Here is a 27,740-nt window from a genome sequence, read left to right as displayed (position 1 = left end):
TACCCCTTTCATTCCCACTAATACACCTTAATCCCAACTCACAACAACCTTTGTTACTCCAGGCACGGAACTCTTCCAAGTGAGCTGAGCCTCCTCCATTCTTTTCCAAAAATCTTAAAGACTATTTTATGTAGGGTCCACAAAAAGTGAGCTTTGTGGTGTGTGCTGCAACTCAAGGCAGTTTGTAACTGCAGACACAAATCTCTACAGCTGCTGAGACACAGAAGATTAGGAGCTTGAATTTGTAGTCTGGTTGAAACACCTTGATTGTACCCATTTTGTCAGAGACAGGCTGGCTACAACCACCACAAATCAGGCTGTGTTGGCTGGGAGGGGTAAGAAAATACCAGGCTATAAGAACAGCCCTTTCTGCAGCTGGCAGGGCTGAACAGGAATGGATGCAGATCTGATGCCAGCTCCCCAAGGAACCTATAGCATCCCTACTAGCTGCTGTTATGAAGGAGAAATATTTATGGCTATTTTTTAGCCTATCTCAGCCTCCCTACAGTTGCCTCAGTGGCCATTCTGGCAGGCAGCCTGCACCATACACACCCCTTTACCTCCTTCTCCAGCAGTGTGGTCAGGTGCTGCTTCGTCAGCCCCTCTTCCCGTTCCTCGGTGTGGGCGAGGTGCAGGGGTGTGATGGGGATCTGCTTCTCCTCCCGCAGAGGGGTGGTCTCCACCTGGTGCCAGCGCTGCTCGATCTCCACGTGGACATTCTGCGGCTTGATGTCTGCTGGGACGGGCAGGATCCTGTCCACCTCCATCCTCAGTGCCTCTTCTGACCCTGCCCCATCCACGGCATCGATCATCTCGAAGCGTTTGCGCCGCTCCTCCCGCCGCCGGGCCCGCTCCCGCTCCAGCTCTCCCGGGTCGGCGTCGGCGGCTCCGGTGTCCCTGGGGAAGGCGGCCGAGCCGCTACTGGAGGAGTCTGCAGCGTTTGCACGCTCCTGCACCAGGGCCTGCTGAATGGGGCGAAATTCAGCCCAGTCAAAGGTCTTGGACCGTCCTTCTCGTCGGCGTTCCCGGGCACGGCTCCGCTTCTGCTCCGTGTCCAGCTCAGCTTGTTCCACATCCGGCTTCTCGCTCGGCTTTGGACCGGTCTCGAAGGAAGAACTTGTTTTGCTTTTCTCTTCCGGCAGCGAGCTGCGAGGACAGAGAGAGGGTGAAGGAAAGTGTCAGTGGGTGCTGGAGACAGCCAGGCGCTCCCATGCATGCCTCAAAGAGCCGGGTGGAAAAGGGCTGCTGGAAGCCCAAGCCAATGCCACGTGGGTGCCCCCTGCCCCTCCGTCTCCCCTCGGCCCTCGGGTGCAGGAGCTGTTGCTGCCCTTCCCCAGGCTGTGCTGGTGTGCAAAGCCTTGGTGCAAGCGTTCCCAGCTGCTCCTGGGACACCCTGGCACCCGGAGAGCGGCTGATCCCAACCTTGTTCCTCCTCAGCAGCCACACTGGGGCCAGTGACCATGACCAAGCAGCAACCCATGGCTGAGGCAGCGACCCCAAACTGCGCTGTCAGAGGCTCCAACAGCTCCTCCAGCCCCCCGGCTGTGAGGCTCCATGCACTCCCTGGCTGGCACGGCCACAGTCATGTGCTTGTGGGAAAGAGGCCACCAATCCCACCAAAGCCAGGCTGGCTTCAAAGGTGTGGGGCAGAGAAGCACAGAGCAGTTCTGAGAGTCTTGGGAAACAAGGGTGAGGTTCCCCTTCAGCTTGGAAAAGTATTAATGGGTCCATAACTTCTCTGTGCCACTATCTGCACTGAAGGCACGGACCTCCCCAGGGCACCCAGCCCCCTGGCACTGGGCAGCCCCCTGACATGGGCAGGGGTGAGTGCAGTGAGGAGAGCACGTTACTCAACACACCACAGAAATCACTGAAAATGCCAATTTCTCAAGCAAGGAATTATTTTTAATGCTGAGTTAGAGGGTGGTGGGTTGAGAGGGGAGACACTCATCAAGCAGGGGAAGTTAATACAGGAAGGCAATACCATTTCTAACCTATAATCCACAATGCAGTATTAGCTTTTTAAATACAGACATGCCAGCCCTGTAACATGCAGATCAAAATTAAACCAGAAAACAGCAGTATGCTAAGTCTGTGGAGGAAGCCTGTCCCAAGGGAGTAGTGGGCACTTGCTGAACTCTCTTTGCTACCCAAAGCTCCATAAGCTGCCTCCCAAGGCACAGTCCTGCTGCCCAGGCTGACTCCTATCTCTCTGTGCTTCCAGCACAACCACAGCATCCCCAGCCTCCAGCAGGGACTCGACAAGCTCTCTGCAAGAGCTCAAAGCAGCTCACTGGGCCCTTCACTACAAGCTCTGACCCACGGGACCACATGCATGGGGACTGCCGTGATCAGGAACAGCAGCAGCAGCAGCAACAGCAGCATCACGGCTTCTCCCACCTGAGAAACACACCCCAGCCCCCAGCCAAGAACCTCAAGGATGTGCACATGCCCAAAACAAAGGATGGAGCAGAAGAGATGGCTCTGCATGGGCTAGTATCTTCCGATGCACTGTCATCCAGCAGCAAACCACACACTCAGTAGAGCTGGGTTTTGAGAGACTCTGGCAGTTACAGGCTAAAACCAGCTCAGAGATAATTCCTTCTCCAGTGCTGTCACTTGCAGCGAATAAAATAAACCCAGAAGGCACGACAATGAAATGTCACTGCTCCTCACCCATGATACTGCATGACTCCAAAGCCAGGCTCTCAGTCTGGAGTCAGTTAGTCATTACAGCTGCATTTTGAAGTAAAGCAGGAATGAGATTGACTCTTAAAATGGAGAAGAGTGACAGGAAAGAAATGAGGGTCCTGGGGCCTGCCATATGGTGTTGGGACACAGAAATTTTCCCTCTTTAAATCCCACGTGGGAGAATCTTGGCATTTCTAGAGGTGACATCTCTCACGAGCTCATTTCTCCTCTGCTCCTTTCCTAAGGGCAAGGGATGTGGGTCAGGGAACAGAGAGACAGCTGCTAGGAATGAAGTGAAGACACTCAGAAGGTTGACCCAAACTTTCTCATTTCATCTCCTGCAAGTGCCCCATGGCTATTAATTCTGCTCAACCATTTCACATCTCCTCCACCACAGAGAAATTAATTCATATCACACAGGAAGGGAGTGGTCTTTGCCTCCCAGTGGTATTTATAGGTCAAAATAAAAAGGCATTTTTAAATAGGGGTGGGTGTGGAAGTGGTGCAAGCTGCACGATGTGGCAGCAAGGGCACAAAGGTTGCAGGGAACTGGGGAGCACTGGGGAACCCAGCCTCACAAGGGCTGTGAGCTCAACATGTATCCAGTTCTGAAGCAGCCCCCTTGGTTCATGGGGGTATTTTCTACCTGCCCCATCATCATTAGCAGACTGTAATTAGTGCCTCTGCAGATTGCAGGGCACTGCTGAGGGCAGGGAGCAGTGCAGCATTTGCTCCCCATGCCAGCAGCTGACACATGCAGCAATGTAAACCTTCATTAGGGCTCAAGAAACCAAGACAAGGAGCGTTTGGCTGGCTGGAGCCACGGCAGCAGGTTAATGAGACACGGCCAAGGGCTACAGGGGCGTGTGGGGTGGAACCATCCCCGGGGGTGGGTGAGCACCGCTGCCCTCCCGGCACACCGAGCACAGCACCCCACCTGCCCCCGGCCACACTGTGCCTGGCACCCCTCCACGCTGAGCCTTGGGCAGTCTGTCCTTCAGCCTTCCAGCAGCCCCCTTCACCCGCTGCTTCCTGGCTGAGGAATGCAATGACATCCCAAAGCCAGCTGGGATGGGCTGGGATACCCCACGCTGCTGCACAGGGCTGCCAGGCAGGCACCAGTGAACACAGCCCCGCTCCACACACAGCACAGGATCCTCAGCAACGCGACTAACCCTCGCCAGCCTCTACCCCATCCGACACCAGCTCAGTGGGAAACGACAGAAGCACACACATCATTCGCTTTTCCCAGCTCAGGACTGGTTCAAGATCTGTTTGTGCTGCAGAACAAGTTCCTGCCCAACCAGGCAGGACCTGTGCCTGGACCCTCTCAGAGAGAAAGCCAAGTGAAACCACTTTGTGTGGGCTCGGAGCAGGTGCAGACAGTGAGCACAGGGCTATCGTGCTGCAGTAACCTGTGAGCAACCATAAATACATCTGGCTCTTTAAAGGCAGAGAGGTCCCCTCAAATTTCCTTGGTCTTCATCTTCGTATCTAGTCACATCGGAAGATACCAGTGGGGGGAAATCAAGGGTCAAGATCAGGTTGCTTCTTCCCTTCTCTCTGGCTTTTATTTAAAGGAAAAAAAAAAAAAAAAAAAGGAGGGGGGGAAGAAAAGAAAGAAAAATAAATGGAAACTGCAGGACTTCCCATCCGAGGTGCAGAAAAGGAGGAGCATGCAGTGAATCACGAGATATACAAACCACAGAACGTTAATACAGGAGAGAACACAGTTTTCCAACCTGGGCTTCAGCACGGATAGTTTCAAAGAGAAGTTTTTCCTGGGATTGCATGGAAATCAAACATACACAGGAGTGAGGAGAGAGGCGGCTTCCCCGAGACCACTGTGAGATCCACCAGAGCTCGGGCAGAGCTGGGAAAACAGTGGCTAAGGGCTAAGCAGGATGGGGAAGAGAGGCTGGAGCATCTCCAGGTCAACAGCACTGGGTGAGAAGAGCCATTCCATCAACACAGGGATAAACCTGGCAAAAATCTGCTGGCTGCAGCTACAATAAGGACAGGAGATGGAGTTAGTGGTGCAGCCATGTCCACGCAGCCTGTAAGAGGTGGCCTGTATGAGTGTGGCCAGCACAGACAGCTGTGAGGAGGCCAAACACCCTGTACACACAGCCAGAAGCGCCCACAGAAGGTACTCTGTGACGCAGCAGGTCCCCTTCCTCTGGCACTGACGCAGGAAGAGACACCAGCATTACTACAGCTTAAGGGGATGAGCTGCAGCAGCTTTCTGGAAGATCAGAAGAGGAGGGAAGACGATTTCCTGGCTGGAGTTTAAAATAGATCAGAGCCAAGCAGTTTCTAAACTGAACCCTGGGCTCCTGCTGCTGTGACCCATAGAGGGGCAGGGCAGCTCACACTGAACAGTAGCCAGAGGAAAGGGTGAACCCAGCACAACTGAATCCAAGTGGTTTCACAATACCTGGTGGGAATCCAGAGGAGCCTTGATATAGAAACAGTATTTCATATTCCTATGCACAAATTAAAACCACATTTTCAACCCTCTTGGAAATCTGCACACATAAGAATTACTCGGCATATCAGCATCCCCACAAAGTGTATCCAAATCAAGCTCAGAGAGGTGTGAGAAGGAGCTGCAGCTTCCAGGAACAGACAGGCTCAGAAAGAGGAAAGAAAAGGGATGAGGGATGAGCTACTCCTGTACAGCAAACCACAGAGCTGCAGGGGCTGCTACAGCCCCTTCTCACCTCGTTACATCGGGAGCAGTGGTGGGGCGAACGTGTTTCATGATGGTCTGGATCCAGTTGCGGCGGATGCCCGACGTCATGGCAGAGAGGGTGAACTCCCCTTCCTTTGTCTACAGAGAGAGAATAGCTCAGAGCACATGACTGCACCCACCAGCAGTTTCCCAACTCCCCAAGACCACCCAGCACCCATCCCCAAGCCCCCAGTGCTGGGGCACTGCTTGCTGGCCACACAGAGGTCAAACCCAGCCCCTCCATCCCCCAGCACACTCCTGGTGGGAACTGGCATTTCTCAGCAATCAAGCTGATTCTGCCAGAGGTGAGACCCTAAGGCTGTGACAAAACCTTCCCTTTCCCCCTTCCTTTTCTAACAGCCAAAAAACTTGCTCTCAAACCCAAGGCCACAGCTCTTCTGGAGCACTGCAGGGGGATGCTGAGTGGTCTCTCTTGGGTGTTTGGGGAGATGTTCCCCTTGTCATGGACAAGCATCCCCATCAGCTGTCCTGCAGCTAGACTCCTCCTCCGCCCCACATTCTCCTTACATGGATCTGGAAGCCGTAGTTCCGCTGAACTGGGTACTCAGTGACATCGTAGCACGTGGATAAATCGATTTCTCCATCCAGGTCAGCTGCCTGCAGAGGGAAGAGGTAAAGTAAGCCACAAAGCTTTGCAGCCCCAAAGCATGGCGGGCTCACAGGGAGGTACAGCAGGTCCCTGAGAAGCAAAAAGCCCTGAAGGGGCTCCAGGACTTTGGCAGCTGGGAATGGGGGCACTGAGGGAGGCAGTGACCTGCCCAGGGTCCATTTGGGAACACCAGGAACTGCCCTGTAATGGGTTGAACACTGACAGAAGACACTGACCTCCTCTGCCACTGAATCCCGGTAGTATCTCAGGCTCTGGTCAGTCAGCACAAACCAGTGCTTCTTCCACTGGGAAACAAAAAAATAGAACAGTTTCAATCCTGCTCCTTCCCCACCACCATATTCATGGCTGCTCATCACAGGTCAACCGGCAGAGACGCCGTGCAGGAGGCATCTCAATGCCTGCCCCTCCCAGCTCCACACACAGCTTCATCAAGGCCCCTCCATGGGAAAGGGAGACCCAAACAGGCAGCAGTGCAAGGACAGTGATGGTTTGCTGCCACCCTGCAGAGTACCAGACCCTGCATGTGACAGTGAAACAGTGAGAGCCATGGGGCAGCTGCAGCCTCCCCATTAGCTCCACTGCAAGATGAGGCTTTTAGGAACTGCACTTAAAGCCTTTTAGGACAAAAAAAAAAAAAGTAGTAAAGCATTCATGTTTTATCTGCAGTACCTAGGAACTGAGCTGGGAGTCTATTCCTGGCCCTTGCTCTACATAAATCTGCCTCCTGAACGCTTCCAGCACTGGCTCACCCAAGGCAGCTTTCAGTCAATAAAGCACTCGCTCCAGCTGCCAATTCCCCTCTGGCTGTCTATGGATGTGTGCTTGGACCCAGGGGTACACACAGCAGAGCCTGGGCCACCCACAGCCACAGGCAAATTGCCCTCATTTTCCCTTGACAGCTGAGGGAAGGAAATCCAGGGAAGGGGTGGTTTGTGAACAGCCAGGGCCATCCATGCTGCCTTGGCACCAATGCCCACTCCTAAGGCTCCAGCAGAGCAGAGCATCCTGGATCCCCCTGGGAACTGGCAGCAGGAAAGTGGCACCAGCTGCTTTCCTCAGAGGCATTAATTAATTTATTTATTGTCATTTCCCTGGCACTCAGGAGACTTTACCTGAGCCTCATTTCTGACACCAAAGAGGGCGCTGGGTCACAAGGGAGACGAGGCTAATAAATATGGAACAGGAACATGAAACCAGTGCTGCCATCCAAGCTGCCCTGGCTCCCTAGAAACCCATGATATTATATCCACCTTTGAAACATCCCCAGGACAGAGCACCAGCACTTTCCACTTCAAGAGAAGCCCAGTACTGATCTACCCAGGACACTGGGGTTCCATCAGCACAGCCAGCACGTTGGAGTGAGCTGCCAGAAACCAGCACTGACCACAGCACCAGACACTGACACGAAGGGCAGAGCTCTCTCCAGACTCACCTGCCCATCCTCATATTGCTTTGTCAACCAGCCCTTCTTGAAATTCAGCAGGTCAGGCTGGAAGAAAGGAGAGAGGGATCAAGAGAGGGAAGAATTGTCTGCACCCAGAAGGCAACAGCAGTGAGCTGATAAAACCAGCAGAGCAATAATAGAGACCAGCAACAGTTAAAACTCATAGAATCATAGAATAGTTTGGGTTGGAAGGGCCCTTTAAAAGTCATCTAGCACAAACTGAATTATTACACTGCATGGTGGCTAAATGTTTGCTCCCAGGAGGAACGAAGACCTCTGCAGTTTATTCAGGCTGTTCTCTTCCTACCATTTCTCCTGCAATTTCCTACTGCTACACCAGCATTACAGAGAAAGGATAAACAAGGAATTAGCAAGACTTCAGGCAGTTTTACCTCTATTATATATTATGAAAGAAAAGCTATGTGCTATTGATGCAAGGCTGCAGGGCTCAAAACAGGCTGAGTTCCCAAGGCTGGAAATTCAGGGAATCCAAGCCCTGCACCACCCAATTGACACCTGCTTTTTCCTTCGATGTGGGTGCATGGGGATGCTGAATTCCTGAAAAAAGCAAGCAGGACAGCGTGGGATAACTGCTGCCAGCCCCTCCTCCCAGGCCTGCCCGTGTGCAGGGAAGGATGTGGTGGAAATGCTTTCACTCCCCCGAGGCTGAGCTCCTCCAGCTGCTCCATGTGCTGCAGAGTGGAAGAGGAAAGCACAGCAGTGTGTGAAATCCAGCTGCAGCATCTGAAAAGGGCTACAGCAAGGGTAGCAATGGAAATTGGGTCTGGGAGCCTATTCAATCAAACCTGTGGAGCAGCACATCCCACATTTGAGCGAGCCCATGGTGGTGGGAACCCAGTCCTGCTCCACAAAAACGCAGGGGAAAGTAAAGTACTGAATGATAGAATGTTTTGGGTTGGAAGGAAGAGTAAAATCATCCTGTTCCACCCCCTGCCATGGGCAAGGACACCTCCCACTACCCCAGGCTGCTCCAAACCCCATCCAACCTGGCCTTGAACACTTCCAGAGATGAGACAGTCACAGCTTCTCTGGGAAACCTGTGCCAGAGCTTCCCCACCCTCACAGGGAAGAATTTCTTTCTAATATCTAATCTAAACCCACATTACTTTCTTCCCTTCACTGGATAATGTGCACTGCCACTTCATATGTACTTGCACTTCTTATTCCCACCAGGAATTTAAAAATCACTCCTGTGGTTGTACAAGTCTTCAGGAAAAGCTCCAGAAACACCAAGCTACTGCATTTTTCTGATAAGTCCTTGAATAGAAGCTGTCCATCCACAAAAAAATGCAACTTGTATTTACAGTAGCTCTGTAATCTATTTGAGAGATTAGCAAGTGTATTTATTTTGTCCCTACAGAAGGGTGGTGAGGGAGAGGAGAGCACGTTGTGTTTATTCTGTACTGTTTGCCTCCAGGTCTGGTGAGCATCTAAAATATGCAAAGGGAGGAAAGCTCAGGAGGAAGGTTCAGCCCTTCCTTGCAGCCTTCATCCCACTCACACCCACTTCCAACTGCATAAACATCAAGGAAATGGTATTAGAAAACTGGGACATGTGTTTGCTCAGCCTGGTCTGCGTCCCTGCCCCTGGCAGGGGAGTTGGAACAAGATGATCTTTAAGGTCCCTTCCATCCCAAACCATTCTGGGATTCTGTGATCCTATGAAAATACCTCAGTCATGATACAGCAGCTGGTCTGAGTCCAGAAACTGGACTGACCCTGTGCTGAGCTGGAAATGTCCTGCTGCAGCCTCTGCTGGGGGACACCATGGGACAAAAAGGGGCTCTGAGCAGCTGAGGTGACCCCAGCACTGCTAGGGTGACCTACAGCATGAGTGTCTGACACATCACACAAAGCATCGAGGAAAAGGGGTGTTCCAGGGGAAAATAACCAGAACAGGGTCGGCTTCTCAAGCTGCTGCTGTACTTTAAGGAAATGTGCTCCTCACAAGACTCTTGAGTTTTAATTTCTGCAACAGGCAAAAGGTGTGGCCCTTCTCCAACTGAGCCCCTGACACTTCCAGGATTGGTCACACCTGAGCACACAAAACTCCAAGTCTGAATGCATCCCATATCCTATGTGCTGGCTGTGAGGAAAGCAGCCAACAGTCCAGTTTTTGTGGGACCTTCTGGGAAGGGCCTCTCATGTTCTCCCCAAGGCCCTGGTGGCTCACCGTCATAGAGGACTCTGTGGACCTTCTGTCCAGTGACTTTGCCCGGCGGTGTGGGGACAGAGGTGACGCAGACACATCCAGGATGGAGCCCACGGCTGCTCCTTCACAAGTGAAGTCCTGTGTGAACAGCATTAGCCCAGATCAGTGCAGGAACTAGGACAGAGTCCTGCTCTCTTGGCTCATGGCATAAAAATCTGCTTTATTTAATGGGCATCTCAGGCTCAGAACAAGTGTCATTTCCTTGGCAATACATTTTTTTGTCCTTTCAGGCATTAATTTGTTCCCATTATATCCAAGCATATCTGGGACTCTCAAACTTGTTTCTTTTGTTAGTTCACCCTATCCTGATGTGTCCTGCCGTGCCAGATCTGAAATTTCCCTTTGTATTATGGAGAAAGAAGAGACAGCCTGGCTTTCCACTCTGATCTACACCCAGGCCAAGGGAGCAGAGCAGGAAAATTTGCACAGACTGAGCACACACAGAGGTTTGGCTCCTGTGTGAGCTACCTGTGACTCCAAACCCACATCCAGGGACAAAACCTGTAGCTAAACCCTCTATCCTGGGCTGCAGGATTCCAGGTTTCATCTTCCAGGAGAACTTGGCTGAGCATCTTACCCGTTTCCGTGGGAAAACCCTCTTCTCACTCCTGCCCTGCCGCGTCTCGCTGGAAAGGGCAGCGCCTCCCGACGCGTTCGTTTCCATGTGCTCCGCGTTCTCAATGTCCAGTGCCTCGAATTTCTCAATCACCTGGGATCTCCTAGAAAACAGAGACAAAAGGAAAACCAGAGATGGTTTAAACACAAGAGCAGAAACTCTGTGGAGCTCTACAACCCCACAAATTTAAGGTCGCAGAATTGCTCGACCCAGAGTTCATGCACACCTGGCTTTTGGTCCCTGTTTCTCTGTGAGCTCCAGCGTGGCCAAATCCAGAGTAAGAACCCTGATCTGACATCGTTTTACCCACAAAGTGGGAAAAAAACTCACATTATTCAGCTCTGCACCTAGCATCTTCTTCAGTAACTAGAAACCCCTCACAAAACCAGCAATAACTTTTTATTTGTGAATTTTACAGTCCCTTAGGAAGCAGGAATTATGAAGCAGCTTTGGCTTAAGCTTTGCCTCTACCCTCTAGCACTGGGGCTCTCACTTGCTCCCCAGAGCACTGATACATCAGCCCAAGTTGGGGTGCAGAGGTAATGGGTGGGTCTGGGTCCCCCAGTGTGTTCACTGCAACAGGAACCCTCTGAAAACTCAGCCTCACACAGGGAACAGCCACAGGATGGCACAGAGCAAGGGGTGTCCATAGGTGCCCCCAGACCACGGTTCTGGCTCACAGCATGCACCAGCTGAAAGGGTGTGAGGAGATGAGGAGCACCTTGTACCATGTCAGGACACTCCCTGAAGGACCTGGGGCCTTTCCCTCCTCTTAACTGGGCTGAAAACCCAATCTGGACATCAGGGGGCACAACCTGGGCTCTCAGACACTGCCTTGGTGGCCCATTGCACCGCGGCACTTGTGTCTCTGAGAATGGAGAACTACGAAGAAATGGATGGAGAAGGAACCAACCCTGGATCAAACCCAAAAGGGATTCTCTTAAGGACAAGCAAACAGGTGGAATTAGAAGTGCTGTTTCAGCATGAGAAGCTGCTCTCTGACCCACAGGAGAGCGATTTCCAAAGAATCTGCCCGTGTCTAAGTCTGCATTCCCAGGGCTTCAGGAAGAAAGTATCAGCCTCAGGTCTTCACTCACAAACTGGGAATATAAAGCAATAACCCACCACCAGCACATGCCAGCTGTGCTCTGAGCTGTGAGGCTTAAAGTTTAATTTCAAACCTCCCCAAAAAGCTCTGTCCAGGTGGTTTCTTGACACAAAATTTGGACCCACATGTGCCACATCTAAACTTGGGGCTGCTTGCTCTGTGTGAGCCTCTGATGTGCATGAAAAATCACAATGGTAACCACATGAGGGAGAATAGGTTATCCAAAATAAAAACATTTTTAACACTTCCCACAAAGAGGAACAGCAGGTTAAGGGTTCAAAAACCATGAGATGTTCAGTTTTCAACCAATATTTGCACCAAATTCTATAAAGGAGACAACCAGTCTGAGCACATCCCATGCCCTGGGGGCTGGGGCCTCCCACTGCTGCTCAGAGCCAGGCTGCCAGGACACAACCAAAGAGGAAGAGGTTGCTTTGTAAATTTAAAGATCTTTGATGCTTTTAGGGGACATCAGTTCAGCCCCTGGTGCCTCCCAGTTTGCAAACTGGGAGTGGGCAGATCCCAGACTCATGCAGAGCTCCCAGTTACGCTGGGATGTTCTGCTCATGAGATGCCTGACACAGGCCAGGCTGTGGAGCATAAATCCACGTTCTGTGTTCATTGACAGACATGGAATTGGTTTGGAATCACATTTTTTTTAACCCTTTTTATACTGGCCCAGCCTTCTCTGAGTCTCAGTTCAGGAGGGAGGAAAAGGTCCACGAATTAACATTGTCTGTGCCCTACTAGGTGAAGGTCTGAAGAAAAACAAATCAAGAGAATAAAATAAATAAATAAATAAAAGAACAAAAACCCAACCAAAAAAAACATATAAACAAAATCAAAAGCAGGTTGATTTCTCATGAAAGGGGCTGCACCACCAAGTTGTTCTACGGCTTGAGATTGAGATGAGATGGTAGCGAAGCAGGCGAAGTAAAGGTGGACACGTCACACAGCAACACAGCAGGAGAAGGTGGAGAGCAACAAGACCTGGAAGAAAACAAGGCTGGAAAATGAATGAACAGAAGAGGAAATTATATATCTGCATCTACATACAAAACAAAATCAAAATCATTCCAGTCATTCGTCATTGAAAAAGGGAGGAGAAAAATAAATCACTGCAACCAAATCACAGCCCCAAGGGTTAATATCATCTGGATTACAGGAAAGAATCTTTTTTTTTATCCCATTAGATCAACATTTCAGAGAGATTACTGCCAGAGATCCTGGAGGGACGGGGAAGGAAGGGCTCTCCTCCCCTCCCCATGTGCTGGATAGAGCTGCTCCCTCCACACAGCAGCTCTGTGTGCACAAAACAAGGCTGGGACAGGTACGAAGAAGATTTATATAAAAGCTGCAGTGCCATTTAGTGCTTTTCAACTACAAAAGCTCATCCCAAGGAATTCCTTGGCCATGCAGGCTGTTAATCTTTTCCAGGCCACTAAACCCAGGCTGCAGATCTCAGCTGTTAGTGGAGGGGGTGTGCAGTGGGAAGGAAAGCTCAAAAGACCAGCACGAGCTGTCATTAAAGTGATTTTCTTTGATTGGAAGGAAGGGCTTTGTTTTTATTGGATTCATTCATTATTTAGCATCAAGAAAGATAGCAAGTGTCAGGAAAAGGAAGAAGAATTTCCCAAGAGGTCCACAGGAATGATGAGGATAGTTTTACAAGGAAAAAACCTTTATTTGGAAGAGCAGGCACTCCTCTGTATAGGGAGAAGCAGAATTCAGAGCAGAGCTTTACACCTCAAAAAACTCCAGAGAAGGAATTTGAGTGAGAAAAGTCTTTAAAGCAATTTCAGGCAATTCTGCTATTAATTGATGCTAGAAATACACCTCAGCCCCTGACCACACTCCTACAGCAGATCTGGCTGACACCACAGTAAACTCTTGCCACTGTGAGAGGAGCATGGGGTCAGCTGGGAAAGCTGTGGTTTTACAGGCTGTGCCCCTGCAATTGTGCACAAAAAGCCAAGTTTGTCAAACAGACATCCTGAGATGTGCAGAGATTCATCCCTGCAGCTGCAGAGTCCCTCTGGGACATGGGGACTGCTGTCTAAGGATGTTCCTGCAGCTGTTTTCAGCTGTGATTTTTGTGTGCAACACCTCGAGATTCATCCATGGGGTTTCCAAAGAGCTGCCCCTGCCCTTCTGCCCTAAGGACGGGTCTGAAAGGGGAGACTGCAGATGGCTCGACCTCTCTGGCCTCAATCCCTGTCCCCCAGCCCAGTGTGACATCCTGGTGGGTGCCACAGCCCCATCCTGCCACGTGCCAGCAGAGGGAACTCGCACTCTGCTGCTCTGCCAAAATCACGGAGATTATCTCCTGTTTCCCGACTCCTGGCTCTGAGTGGCTGCGAGCTCCGACGTCTGCATGGGGCGTGGAGGCGGTGTCAGGTATAAATGGTCAACACAGAAAATTCCTGGACATGTAATTCCAGAATTCCAAATCATGTCATATTTTTTGGGGTAAGGAAAGAGGATGAGAAGCCTCGACAAACGGCTTTATCTGGAGCTAAGCCTGCAGGTGCTGCACTCAGGATGCAACACCAGGTACCTAAAATAATTCTTTTCTGTCCACAGCTCTGACACTTGCACTAATTTACACAAAAAGAATGGGAGGAAGAGCTGAAAATACCAACAGAATCTGAGTGAGTTCATTTGGCTGCACTGAAGGGCAGATCTGCATCGTGCCTGGCTGGTGCCTGTGGGGTTGGCATGGGAGAAGTGTTCCCAGACATGTTAGTGGGTTACTGAGAAGGATTATTACAAATGTGTTAAACCAGGGGAAAAAGCCAACCACACAGCATGGAAATTAATTATTGTATCTGCCCAGCCTCAAACAGCACAGTCTGAGCTCAGAGGAGAAAAATGACAGGGACATGGGTACTAAGTAAACTCAAGTTTAAAAAGCAGCCAAGCCAAGCTGAGCAGGGTGCTGGGGAATGTTAATTCTCTGGTGCAACACTAGACAGTGTCTCTGTGCCCTGTTGAGTCCACTGAGCTCCAACACGGCTGTCCCAGATCCAGGACACAGCCGCTCTCCACCCACACCACCTGCACCGAACCAATTCCCAGGTTACCAGAGGAGAAAACAAATGTGCCCATCCCTGAACACCACTGAGCCATCCCTGCTCATGGCACACTCCTCCAGCACAGGGCTGTGATCCATGGCCAAACCCTCTGGCAGGTGGGGATCCCTCCCTTTTCTCTCTGCCATCACCTCCCTCCCAAAAGCTGGACCAGGTTCAGCCCTGTGGGCAGGAAGACCCCAGCGCCTGGTGCAGCTCCTGCTCCTCTCCCCTGCACCCAATCTGCATTCACCATTCAGGGATAAAAGCCCTGGGCTGATACAGGGGAATTGCTGCCAATACTGATAAAGCAAAACAAACTGTTAACAGCCCTAGCCAGGCTGGGAAAAACAGACTTTCCCTGGGAAAAGGCACCCACCAGCAGGCAATGATTGGGGCTGACATTAAAACAGGACAGACTCTGGCAGCAATGTCCTCTCCCAGGCCCTGTTATCTGTTGTAATTCTGCTCCCCGACCCTGTGCAGGATGATCACAGTGCTGCAGGACTGGGATCCCAGGGCAAGGGTCTGTTGGCACTGGAGGAATGCATTGTCTGTTCTGTCATTCTGGGGACAGGCACTGGCCAGGGCATCCTGTGCAAGCAAATGCAGCAGGGACACAACCCACAGGCAGTACCAGCTCAGCCTGAAAACCAGAGCCACCAGCCTTTTCTCAGCCCTGTCCCCAGCCAGGATGGCCAAGGTGGTATCTTCCCCCTCCATCCTGGGGAAAAGCCAATTCCCAAGGCAGACAAAGCCAAATCCAAGCTTTCCTCATTTATTCCCAGTCCAGCACTCTCTGCACACACTGTGGGCCAGGTTTGGGATCCTCCTGCTGACTGATGGTAGCAGCACAAGGCTGTGTTGCACATTCCAGACTGCTCCCAGCTCTCGGAAGCCAGTCTGGAAAACAGTCCTTTAGGGGCTGGGAAGAAACAGAGGAAAAGCTCCTACTGAAACTGTGCGAGAGAGAACATGCCTGGAGGAGAACCAGGGCAGGAAAATCAGACTGGCAGGCAGCCCTCTCGCCCGGGGCCTGTCTCCCAGTTTGCTCTACTGCCCTCGCTGCACAAATGTGTCTCTCCCAGGGCGAGTGGAGCCCGTCCTTGGCCTCGCCCAGAGGGCACCCGGCGTGCGCTGCGGACGCCCTCCCCGTCCTCCTCCACACTAAGCTGTTTTGCAGCCCGCTGAGCTCTGCCTTGGCACCGCACCCGCCTCTCCCTCCCCTCCCAGATTAATGCCGTGACATTTTGAAACCTCTCTCAGCTCATTAGGCAGTTGCGTAAGGCACCTGGCACTAATGCCACTAGGAGAGCTAACCTAATTAATGGTGCCGGCTGCCAGCGTGTGCCGCGCCGGGAGGGGCCGGCAGGGCGGGCTCGATGGCAGTGTGAGCATCCAACACCACCCAACACCAGCCTAGGGTTAGATTAAATAGTAGGAAACATTTCTTCCCTGTGAGGGTCGTGAGGCCCTGGTACAGGTTGCCCAAAGAAGCTGTGGCTGCACCATCCCTGGAAATGTCCAAGGCCAGGTTGGACAGGGCTTGGAGCAAGCTGGAATAGTGGAAGGTGTCCCTGCCCATGGCAGAGGATGGAACTGGATGAACTTTAAAGTCCCTTCCAACCCAAATCATTCTATATCCCCAGAGCAGCCAGGAAGGGTGACACCTGCCCACTATCACTATTAAAGACATCCCACCACCTGCTCAGCATGGATGGCCACCCTTAAACCCAGGAGCACTGAAAAACAAAGAGGATCCACCCAGCAAACTCCACCTGCTCCATCCAGGCTGCACTGGGGATGCAACCTCACTGCTGCTAGAAGCATGCAAGGAGATGAGCCACTCATCCCTTACCTTCTCTCATTCCCAAAGAGTCGGGCCACTTCTTCTCTCCCAGGGCTACGAGCCCGGGTTCTCCGCTCTAGCCGTTTCCTCTCCACCTGGAAGGCCTCACGATTACTGATCCTAATGGCCTTGGGAACGTCGGCCAGGGTGGTGTACTGCCGGCTGGCTTTAAAAGAAAGGGGACGCCCCGATTTTTCAGCTCCCCTTCCTACATCTCTGTTGCTGGAGTCCTTGTGCATGGGACAACTGCTCTTCGAGTCCAAGGAGTTCAGAGAGGAGCTGTGAATCATTCGGTCGCCTGATCGGATACCTGGGGAAGGAAAGGGCTGGGCATGCTCCTCAGAGGGCGATTTGGGATAACTGTACCTGTTGTTCGGGGTGCTGGGGCTGGGTGGGCTTGGCGGGGGTGGCAGTTGCTGCTCTTCCAGCTTCGAGTCTTGTTTGGTCTTCTCCAAGGAGAAGTACCCGCTCTCGACACGCGTCTTCCGCCCGCAGTCTATCCGGTCTCCGTTCATGGAGCTCTCCTCTAAGGGACAGAGAAATCACCATGCTTGGTTTCAAGTCCAAGTTCCGCTTTTAAGAAACAAACACCCTGATTCCACCCAGGACAGGGGCAGGTGTGAGAGCAAAGTTGGTCTGGGCAGCAGCCCCATGCGGTGATACCTCTCCTGCACCCTTGGCTCTTCCACCCTGACCAGCCCTCATGCCCATGGTGATGGTGGGATAGTCTGCAGGAAACTGGGGATGCTGATCCAGCCCTTGGGCCAGGTTTGTAGAGGTGAAAGATCTGAACTTTCAAACTAAGAAATGGGCAGCTGCAGTCACAGCTCTGCATCCATTTCCATCCCTGTCCTTCCCAGCCTGGCAGCAAGCACAGCTCCATGGGTGCAAGGCAATGGACACCTCACTGCAGAGAACATTCCCCATCTGAGTGGCAAGATAAGGGAAATGTCTCCAGCACTGCGACCTGTCCCCAGCCCCGAATGTTCCAGGGAGAACAACGGCATGACCACCACAATGTTACAGCAGTGCTGGCATCCCCATCTCTCACCTTCCTTGCTGTCCAGCACAGGATCCTTCATGGAGCTGGCAGCCCCAGCCTGGCCTTGCATAGGGGTTTGGGCTGGGCCAATGCCACTGCCCCCATCTGCTTGGTCCTTGCCCCTCATTTCTTCCTGCCAGAGCGTGGACTTGGTGGCAGGGATCTTCTCAGCGCTGGGAATGTTGCTGCTGGTCACAGCCATTTTAGCAGGACCAGGCTCCTACAAAACCAGGAGACACAGAAAGTTGGAGAGTTTTCCCCAACTCCATATTCAGGGTCCCCAAGGGCTTGGCCCCGAGGTGTGAATTCCATGTAGCTTGGGTGCTGCCCACGACACGTCACAGCGGGACAGGGATGGGACAGTGACATGAGTCAGTGCTTTATGCCCTTTTAAAACATTCCCCATCATCTTCAGTGCTTCTCTGCTAACAAGGAGCTCTGGAGTCCATCAGATGATGGATGACGCCCTTTTGGTGGCCACAGCCCAGGCAGCCCAGGTTCAGAGTGTGACCCAGAAGAGGCAGCAGCTTTCTCAACTCCTTCTTTGGCTTTGTTCATTAGCAGATGTTTTGCTGCTGTCATATTAAGCTTCTGCATTCACAGATTATTTTTCTTAAAACCACCAATAAATCAGTGACAATTAACTCCCCTTCGGATTGTGGGAAGTTTTCCAGCTGCTTTCCAGGGAGCAGGGGGGAATACAGGAACTGGAAACTGAAAGCTGGGAACAAGGGCTGCAAAGAGCATCCTCTCTATCCTCTCCTCCCACATCAGGTGGGTTTTGGCCCTGTACCTCCACTGGCATTTGCAGGGCTGTTCTGGAGCCACCAGGGATCTCCCAGGGGGTCCTGGATCCATGCACAGACATGACAAGCAGCAAATGACCTCAGTTTAAAAAAAAATCCCCTTGGGAAATTTCACACTGAAGGAATGCAGTGTTGGAGGTAAATGATCCAGAGTTCATGGGCATCCTGCTCAAGGGGACACTGCTCAAGCAGAGGATCAGGCCAATCTCCAAGGTCCCCTACACCCTCCTTCATTGATCCAAGCCCAAAGCTAATCACCAGCTCAGGATATAAATCTTTATATATCACTTATACACACCCCCATGTAATTATTTGTAGATATGTATTTAATTAGGCAGAGATGTGGGCCAAAAAGAAGTCTGTGAGGAAGCAGAGACATTAACTCTCTGCTGCTCAGGGGTATGAACAACTCCAAGAGGCACAATGCACCAAAATCAGCAAAACCAGCCTCAGGTTGCATGAGGTGTGTCTGGGCACGCTCTGCTTACCTGAGCCTGCCACACCCCTGTGCAAACCCAGGGCAGAGCCTCAAATCCCACATTTCAGCCCTAAACCCTGTCTCAGGTTCCCATGGGCAGCAGGCAGGCACACAAAAGCAAGGAGCACAGCAAAAGCTGCAGAAGAAACCTGCCTTTTCCCCTCTCAAACTGCAACCTGCTTGCAAAGCAAAGTGAAAACATCTAACGCTCCCTGTCCAAAAGTCTGCAGCAGGAGTGGTATTCCCTGCATTGCTCCTACCCTGGTGATTTTGCAAGGGGACGATGCAAAATGATGGGGGGAGTTGGAAACTACCTTGATGCTCTGAAAGCATCCAGCTGTAAACAAGCTTAGCTCTACCACAGGCAAGCAAAAACTGTTGAGAGTGAGAAAAAGCAGAAATATCCAATTGTTTTTTAATATCACAAAGGTATCCACTCTTCCCTAAGCAGCTCTAAGACATGATCTACTGCCTGATTATTGTGTGGCCATCTTTAGGAAGAGTGCAAGCTTTCTCCACCAGCACATGGAGAGCAAGCTGAACAGCAGCCAACTTCAGGAGAGGCCATTTCACAGAGGAGAATTTAGTGCTGATTTTCTCCTCAGCATCCTCCTTCCTTCTCTGGACCGGCCACCTGCATCAGCAGGATCTGGGAGACAAAGGAAAGATGCTGCTTCTGCCTTTGCAGGTTGCTCCTAAGTGCCTGACACAGCACAGCATCCATCCAGCAGCGGAGGACGTTGGTTTTGCAAAGTGAATTTGAGCCTTTTTCCAGCACCATGGGGCTGGAAGCCATGGGATGGAGAGAGTGGAAGGAGGATACCAAGCAAGACAGGGTGGTCTGTCCCAGGACAAGAAGGCAGTGTGCTACAAGGGTCCCTGGTCCCCATCCCCAAGCAGCTGGGGAGCCCATCTGCTCAGGGGGAGCCAGCATCCTTCCCACAGCCGCTTCCCTTATTTGGTGCTCAGGAGCTCAGATCCTGTACGGTTTCCAAGAAGTTGCCATGGTGATGAAATGTAACCCAGAATGATGTTTTTCTGGCTCTGAGCCTCTTCTCATCTCCACCCCGTCCCTCTCCTGAACCCAGCCTGGGTTTAGTGGTGCACTCCAGCCAGGGTGAGCATCCCTGCCCTGCTGCATCCACTCCCTGGGGTACCCCAAATGCAATTCTCTTTTCTTGAGAATTGAGGACTGACAACTCATAACGTGAAGGGAGGAGGCATTTTCCCTGGAGCATCATCACCAGAGCCAGCACTTGAGGGGTTGTTCAGGCTGTGAGTACCCCAGACTTTGGCAAGGGCTGGCTCAGTCTTACAGCTTGGTATGCAAAAAAGGATCATCTCCCCACTGACTTTTTTCCCCATTGCCCAGAACATCTTTATCCAGTGGAGTGATGAAAACTTATTCAAACAAACACTGTACAAAACCCATCCATGGCCCAGTTTGCACCAGAGCCATCCCTGGAACTTTATCAAAGAGGACCTGAAAACCAAGGCTCAGGGGAGCCCTGACAAGGCTCAGGGGAGCCCTGATGCTGGTTTTGGTCCCCGGCACGGCTGGAGGAGCCCTCCCAGCCAGTCCCCTGTGGCAGTGGGATGAGTGCTCAGAGGTCAGGCAGCCTCAGGGACACGGCTGTTCTCAGCCTTGGCGAGGGACAAGGGTGGCCTTGGGGTCACGTTCCCCATCTGTGGGATTCTCCCCCATTCCAGCCACGTGGGAGCCAGGCAGGAACGAGTGAGTCACAGCCAGCCCCACTTTTTACCATTTATAGTCAAAGTGAGCACGAAGCCACTGCTGGGTCCCTGGAGAGCCCAGCTCCAGCCCCCGGAGCTCCCAGCCTGGCCCTGGCCTTTAGTATTTTCCTTTCATTCCCATTATCTCTGGGGTCATCTCAAAGGGAGTAACTGGAGCCCGATGGAATTTCATCCTGTTTCTGACGAAATGGCCCATGAACAGCACCTCTCCCTAGTCCCCCATGGGGAACATATGGCTTTGTGGCCACTCCCAGGATTGTGTGCAGGGGTGGCACCACAAAACAGCACACAGAGGGCAAAACATGGCCCCACAGCAGACAGGAAAGCAGGAGTGTGTGACCCTGGAAGTGAGACCAAGAATTAATTTGAACTGATCTGCTGCCCTGGTTTGCCCCAGCTCTCACCCTCCACACAGGCATCAGAGGGCTGTCGCTCCCGACGCCTTGTGGGGGATCTACCCCAGGACCAGAGCAAGACCATGGCCCTGAGAGGGAGGCAAGGGACTGGGTGACAGTGTGTGTGTGTGTGTCCCTGGGTTACCTGGGGAGTTGGGGGCTCTACCTTCCTCTTCTTCTTCTGATTCTGCTTGTTTGTCCTGGGATAGACAATGAGCATCTCCAGCCACCTGCAGGCAGAGAAAGCAGAAGGTGAGGTCTGTGCCACAAGGATAGGAATGATGCTGACCTGGTCAGGATCAGCTTGGTGAACAATACCCAGAAACCATGCCAACCAGCTCCTGGGGGAAAAATAAGGCAGGAGAAGAGGGATGACCCCAGGGTGCTCTGTTTCAAATCCTGCTTTCTGCAAAAGTGAGGCCTCAGCCAAGGCTACCATGGGGCAAAGATTCAAGGATCCTGAAAGACAGTGGAGAGGGACAGAGCCTCCAGCAGGAGCGTCCCCTTGAGCAATGCCAACACCCGCACACTGCAGACAAAGCGCTTTTGTCCAAGGAAGAGCAGCATGAACTCAGCATTGAGAAGTCCTGTGTCCTCCCACCGTGGTCTGACAACCTGCCCCCGCATCTCTGAGAACTCCACAGAGATCCCTGGACCACTGGGAAACATTCCTGCTTCAAATGTCCCTGCTCTCCTTTCCTTCTCCCCCGGCTTTGCACGCTGCTGTTGTAAAGCGTTCAGAGATGACCACATCAAGTGGGGTTTGGTTAAGCAATAAATGCCAGAAGCACAGAATGAACGTAAAACAAATTCTCCCCCAGCCAGGGAAATCTTCCTGTCGTGCTGCAACTGCAAACGAAACCAGCCTGGCTCGGCCCCAGAGTGGGACTGCTCGGGGATGATTAATGCCTGCAGTCAGGAGCAAACGCACTGCTTCAAAACCCATTGCTGGGCTGATGAGCAATAAATCAGCCCCACCTCACTCTGCAATGCCTCTCCCTCCCACGGCAGGCAGGACTGGCAACAAAGGCTGAGCTGGGAACTGGAGACTGGGGAGAGGGTGGAGAGAGCAGGCCATGGGGGCTGGCCACGGTTTGGGGCACAGTCACTGCTCCTGCCAGGAAGGAGAGGAGCTTGCTCCCCTGTGCTGTGATTCCCACATGGCTCTGCATCCCGGCTCCACTGCAACACGTCGCTGTGAATGGGGCTGGGGGGACAGGTTTGCCAGCCCAAGGTTCACCTGTGCTCACTTGTCTCAGCAGGGCAGGGAGGTTTCAATGTGTGAAAATACTCATCTGGTCAAAATCCCAAGCTCTTGGTAGAAAAATGTCTATTTCAACAAGTATTTACAAAACATGGGGAGTCACAATGAATATAAGGCTTGGAACCAGGAATCTCAGCAGAAAGTGCTGACTCTGCTGCTGCCAGGCTGGGGGAGGCAGGAGATGCCATGCCTCGGGAACAGTGGGAAAGAGCAAGTGTTCATCCCTTTAACTTCCTGCTGGAGTTTCAAATGTTGTCAAATTCTGGGAGGGAGGCACTGAGCTCTGAGCATTCTGTGTGGGAAGGGCTCTCAGGTGAGCAGCAGCACAGCCACATTCCGTCACTGTGTGCTGGCAGCTCAGCTCTCCCAGGGCTCTGCACCTTCACCAGCACCAGCTTTAACCCCAGCTGGCATGTGGGTGATGGAAAAGGATGTTTCTAGGTCACCACCCAACACCTGGAGCTGGGAAATTTACCCTGATTTGCTCATTTTAATGGTCTAATCTTCAGTGTCACTGAGCCACTGCATTCCTGTGATATATTAATCATCCTTGGAGGAGAGATGCTCCCCAGGGACCAGGGAGGTGGAGAGCATCCACCCCAGGGTTCCACATCTGCCCAGGGATGGATGAGCAGAGAGTGTATGGCACTCGGGGTCAGACATGCCAGCCCCAGAATTATGGGACCTGCCACTGGTGTGGGGACAGGACCTGTGCCAGTGGGCTGGGTGCCTGATGGGATCCCTAGAAGCACTTGGAGTCACCACAGCACCCACCATGAACCCCAGCACTCAGAATCAGCCTGGATATGCACACCCATAGCAGCCAGGCTTGGTCAAGGTCCTACCCACCTTCCTCTTCCTCCTGGCTAATGGAAGAGCCTGGGAGTGGCTCAGCCCCAGATCTGCACTCACCCACTGATGATCTCCTTGTTCTCAGCCCGGATGAAATGCTCCTTCTCCGGTGTCAGGATGCACAAGGAGAACTTCTGCCCTGTCCGGCTCTCCCCATCCACCACATCCGTGCACTGGTTCATGTTGATGGTGCCCTGTGGGAGGGTGGTCGGCTGCGAGGGAAAGGAGAAAGGAGCAACTTTAAGGAGAGAAAAGCAGAGGAGTGCAGAGCTGAGCCCTAAAACCTCTCCTGGAAGACACCAGGATGCTACACACCAAGATGCTTTGCCCACAGGTGACCAGATCCATCTGTGTGCCAGTGCACAGCAAGGCTCTGTACCACACATCTGGGGACACAAACCAACAGGTACAACTCCTGCCAGGTCAGTCTGGTCCACTGCTGCCAGTGAGGTGCTTCTCCTATGCCAAATACCCAGGGAAGGGTGGCTGCCCTGCTGAGGCACCCAGACACAAAGGAAGGGCACCAAGTGGCCAGCTTTGGGTCTGCAGCTGCAAACCATCTGGGCTGGAGGGGTGGCACCTGGGGACAGGGATGACAAAGCAGCAATCCACTTCCCTCAGCACAGGATGGCTCAGGGATAAACAGATGGACACAAGTGCCAGGTTTTTCTCATTACAATTTTTAAAAACCCATGCAGTTTGCCAGGGAGGGACTGCAGCATGAAAGGGACCTTGTCTGGTGGGTTTTCTGAACAGCAACACCTCTCAGCCCCATAGCTCCGAGGAGACCTGGTGAAGTGGGACAGGTGCCAGCCCCTGTGGCCCAAGGAGACATTGAGGGACACCCAGAGGGGTGTCAGCACTGACAAGAGCTGACAGCTCCATCTGGAGCAGCGCTGCCTCATCCGATTACAGCGTATCCACCCATCCCCAGTGCCTGCAGCCCTCCCTCCTGAGCAATTCCATGGCTCCCATGTCCCCAGCCAGGCTCGGTGACACCGGGGTCCTTCCAGCAGGGCAAACCTGTACCTAGAACATAAATGACTAAAGGAGAGCTCCCTCTGAGCTGCCAACAACACCGAAGGAGGACCTAAAGCAGCCTGTGGACACCTCCTCACCCTGCCAAAGCCTCCTTGTGCCCTCCAGATGGCAGGGCCAACAAGGAGACGGATTTCTGGCAGATGCTGTTAAGGTTTTTACCATGGAAACCAGCTCCCCTGCCAGTAAAATCCCTCCAAAAGCAGCCTGTGCCATGCAAAGAAAGGGTGACAGGGGAGAGCTCAACGGCCCCAGCCTACAAACCCAGAAAATTCAGATCAGAGTCCTCAGTTTAGCCATCTGCAGGTAGTGGGAAATAGCCCCTTTCCCCAGGAAAAAGGCTTCCCCTGCAGCTGTGTCCCTGGGTGGAAGCATCCTATGACAGTGCAGGGGTGGCAAGGAGCCATCACAGGTGCTGCAGCATTAACAGGACCAGCTGTACATCAGGGACACCGAACCCTTCTCTTTTCCTTGTGGAAATCAGCATCCAGAGGACCCCCCCACCCAGGATGGAGGGAGAGAAAGCAAAGGCTGGCCCAGACCCCCAGCACAGCGCATGCCCAGCCTCCTGCCCTGCACACCACGGGTAGTCAGCTCCTAAGAGGATTTTTTGTCTTAGACAACAAAAATAAAACCCCGCTTTCCGGGAGCTATAAAAATCCAACGGAAAAACTTTCTCCTGTTCCAAGTGGAGTCTTAGAAAAGTTTTTGTCTTGCTGGCCTCAGGCACAGCCAAGGCCTCCAGGACTGTAAGGTCCAGGTCCAACCTCCTTCCCCTCCCAGAGCAGTTTTGCACCAGGGAATTCAACAAGGACAGGGGGTGACGAGGAGGGAGGGAGCCCCAGTCCCACAAGGGGATCCTGGATCCCACAGGCCACTCAGTCCCTTGATTCACTGTAAGGCCCCAGAAGGATCTGGCAGGGAGCTGGCACAGGAGGAGAGGAAGAACCAACACCCTCCAACCCCGTGGCAGTTCAGGGCAGCTGCTCCTGCTGCCCACACCCAGCCCTGACCGAAGCGTGCTGGGAGCAGAGGAGCCGGTTTGGGGCCCTCCACTGCCAGGCTGGCCCTGCCAAGTGGTTTTGCCACTCAGCCCTCCTTGTGAAGGGTGAATGCTGGCATCTTGTACAGCCTGACACATGGGTCTACATCCACCACTGCACCTCTGAGCCAGGACACCTGGAGAGAGCTGGGAACAAAGCTGGGAATGACCCTTTTCCACCTGTGGCCCTAGGGATGAATCCTCCATCCCACAGCAACTCCCCTGCACCTCCACACCCCTCAGCAGCAGATGAAACCTGACAGACCAGCAGCCTCACTCACTTGGGATGTAAATTCCTTTACACCATTTGTTTCCTTCCTCAGAGGCAGCACAGGCACTTTGAAGTGAAGCAAAATGCAAATAGTGCCTGGTGGAAAACCATGTGCACAAACACACACTCCACCAAGGAAAAGGAGATGGCTTGGACCCTTTCTTCATCTCTGAGCACTTGTTTCTGGGCTGTGGGTTTCTCAAGGCTAGGAAACCTTGGAGAAGGACGAACAAGGTTGGTCCCTGGCCAGGTGAGGACTGTGTGGCTCCAGCAGTTGGAAGGGAATAAATAAATGCAGAAGCAGAGGCGTTGCATGGCAGAGATACCAAAACAACAGGGCTGGAATTTCAACCAGCCCTTGGAAGAGCAGAGGCTTTGATACAAGGCTGAATTCAGCATCAGACCCCAAGGTGGCTTCGCAACTGGGTGAGGCAGGAGTGGATGCTCAGGCTCGTCTCCTGCTCCAGCTGCTGCCAGTCCCCAGCTGAGGGACACTGGCCCTGCCTTTGCCCTCTCCCATGCTGCTGCCAATGACAGCCCACAGCTATCCCAGAACGGGATCTGGTGGCTGGTGTGTCATTTAACTAGGGGTAGGAACACAGCAGGATGTACCTCTCTGGAAGTAGAGGACACCATTACAGCCACCATCACCAGCAGCAGCTCTCCTTGAGGCCACCAGTGCCACCAGGTGCCACCAGCCCAGTCACTTGAGCAGTCCCCATCCCTCAGCAGCACAGGAAGAGGAGCACTTGCATCACACGAGCAGCTACAGCTCCCCAGGCTGCCAGTACCAGCAGAGGAACCAGAGACAAGAAACAATTACATTGCTGTTTCCCTCTGGAATGACAGATCCCTATTGACACACACACGTGCTCACAGCGTCCCTCTCCATAACACACAAAGCCTGTAGAGCTCTCTCCTCCTCCTCCTCCTCCTCTCCCTCCCTGTGTGCCCAGGGCATGAGTCATGCCAGGCTCTCCACATCAACACCAGCAGCAGTCTCTGGATGAGATGCAGGGATCTTTGGATGGATGCTCGTAGGATGCAGAGCTCAGAAACCGCAGCAGCCCCCTCCTTGGGCAGGGGAAAGGAGGGAAAAAAATGGGGACCTCTTAGAAGCTTGAAAGAAGAAATCTCGAGCAGGGCATTACTGCATCCTCCAGCACAGTGCTGGATGCTTCACAGGTGATGAACCCCCAGATACAGGAGTTGATGCTGTAAATCGAAAGGGTTTATCTGCAAAGCCCCTCATTTCCATAAGACATTGCAGGGCTGAGGCAGAAAAACAGGATTATTTGAGGTAGAAAAACAGGATTATTTAGATTCAAAAAAATTTCTGAATTTTTTTCCAAGGATCTTCCCTATAATTTCTAACACATGGGGATCATGTCAGCTTGATACAAAATACAAGGGAGCTTTGCTCAGGAGCTGTACACAAGTGTTTTGGAGCAGGTAACCCCATGGTCAAGCTCATGGGGACTCTGCCATGGCCTCCATGGGACAATGCCCAACCCGTTCTCTGGGGCTATTACACAACGTGGGTTGATGAAATCTGGAACACAACTTTTAGAGAAAGGCGATGGGGCAGGGGGAGGAGGAAACCAAACAAAAGGGACATTTTACTTTCTGCCAAGAACCAGGAGGGGAAGAGGAAAAAAAAAAAAAACAACCCACAACCATTTGTCTATCTCACATGGCGGGCTGGTTGCCTTGGCACCGGGGCCTGGCTGTCCCAGGGGAGATCACAGCTCTGCTGTCCCACTCTGGGCTCAGGATCTGGCTGGCTCTGCCCTGGCTCCCAGCACTGCCCTGGAGCAGCAGCGAGCCTGCGGCGCCTGGGGAAGAGACATCCGTGCTGCCTCCATAAATGTGTCTTGACAAATGTTCATTCTCCCAGCTAAAATATTCATGAGGGTGGTTGCTGAGTGCTGCTCACTCGCAGCACTCCCCAGTGCTCTGCAAAGGCAGCTCCTGTGTTTGCTAAAGCTTCACCCAGCCCAGTGCCTGGGCTCAGCTGATCACAGTGCTCCAGGCAGGATGCAGACAGAAGGTAGCAATACCTCGCTGTCCCATCATCATATCAGGGCAACGTGGAGACAACCACGGCTTGGGCAAGGACACAGACAGAGCTTGGACACGCAGCTCCCAGCACCAGCATGGCACTGGGAGCCCAAACCAGAGCCACGTCCACCATTCCCACCTGGAGGTCATCAAGAAAGCACCAACTCCTTGAAAAGTTAAAGAATTGTAGAAACACCTCCAATCATTATCCCAGGGCACTGCCAGGTCCTCCACTAAACCATGTCCTGAAGCACCACATCTGTGTCGTTTCTGAACATTTCCAGGGATGGTGACTCCACCACTTCCCTAGGCAGCCTGTTCCTGTGCTTGACCACTCTTTCATTAAAGAAATCTTTCCT

General features: G+C 52.5%; 1 protein-coding gene across 16 annotated transcripts in view; it reads right to left on the bottom strand.

The window, feature by feature from the left end:
- MPRIP (myosin phosphatase Rho interacting protein) overlaps window positions 1-27,740 on the bottom strand; it is a 77,376-nt gene that overhangs the window by 22,900 nt on the left and 26,736 nt on the right. For 8 of the 16 annotated variants that reach the window (XM_086854540.1, XM_086854541.1, XM_086854539.1 and 5 more), the window contains exons 4-14: window positions 23,030-23,181; window positions 20,999-21,083; window positions 17,429-17,639; window positions 16,744-16,903; window positions 10,311-10,452; window positions 9,695-9,811; window positions 7,489-7,545; window positions 6,272-6,340; window positions 5,954-6,043; window positions 5,415-5,524; window positions 561-1,146 (exon numbers count right to left, since the gene is read on the bottom strand). In XM_086854540.1, the coding sequence (XP_086710666.1) occupies window positions 561-1,146; window positions 5,415-5,524; window positions 5,954-6,043; window positions 6,272-6,340; window positions 7,489-7,545; window positions 9,695-9,811; window positions 10,311-10,452; window positions 16,744-16,903; window positions 17,429-17,639; window positions 20,999-21,083; window positions 23,030-23,181 (1,779 nt within the window). Of the gene's footprint in view, window positions 1-560; window positions 1,147-4,394; window positions 4,473-5,414; window positions 5,525-5,953; window positions 6,044-6,271; window positions 6,341-7,488; window positions 7,546-9,694; window positions 9,812-10,310; window positions 10,453-16,386; window positions 16,904-17,428; window positions 17,640-20,998; window positions 21,084-23,029; window positions 23,182-27,740 lie in introns of all 16 variants that reach the window. The other 8 variants (XM_086854537.1, XM_086854533.1, XM_086854534.1 and 5 more) reach the window with 4 other exon arrangements.

Source organism: Cyanistes caeruleus, chromosome 17 (genome assembly GCF_971803275.1).
Source record: "Cyanistes caeruleus chromosome 17, bCyaCae1.hap1.1, whole genome shotgun sequence".
NCBI lineage: Eukaryota > Metazoa > Chordata > Aves > Passeriformes > Paridae > Cyanistes > Cyanistes caeruleus.
Note: the sequence above shows the minus strand (reverse complement) of the source record. Positions and strands in the feature narration are given on the sequence as shown.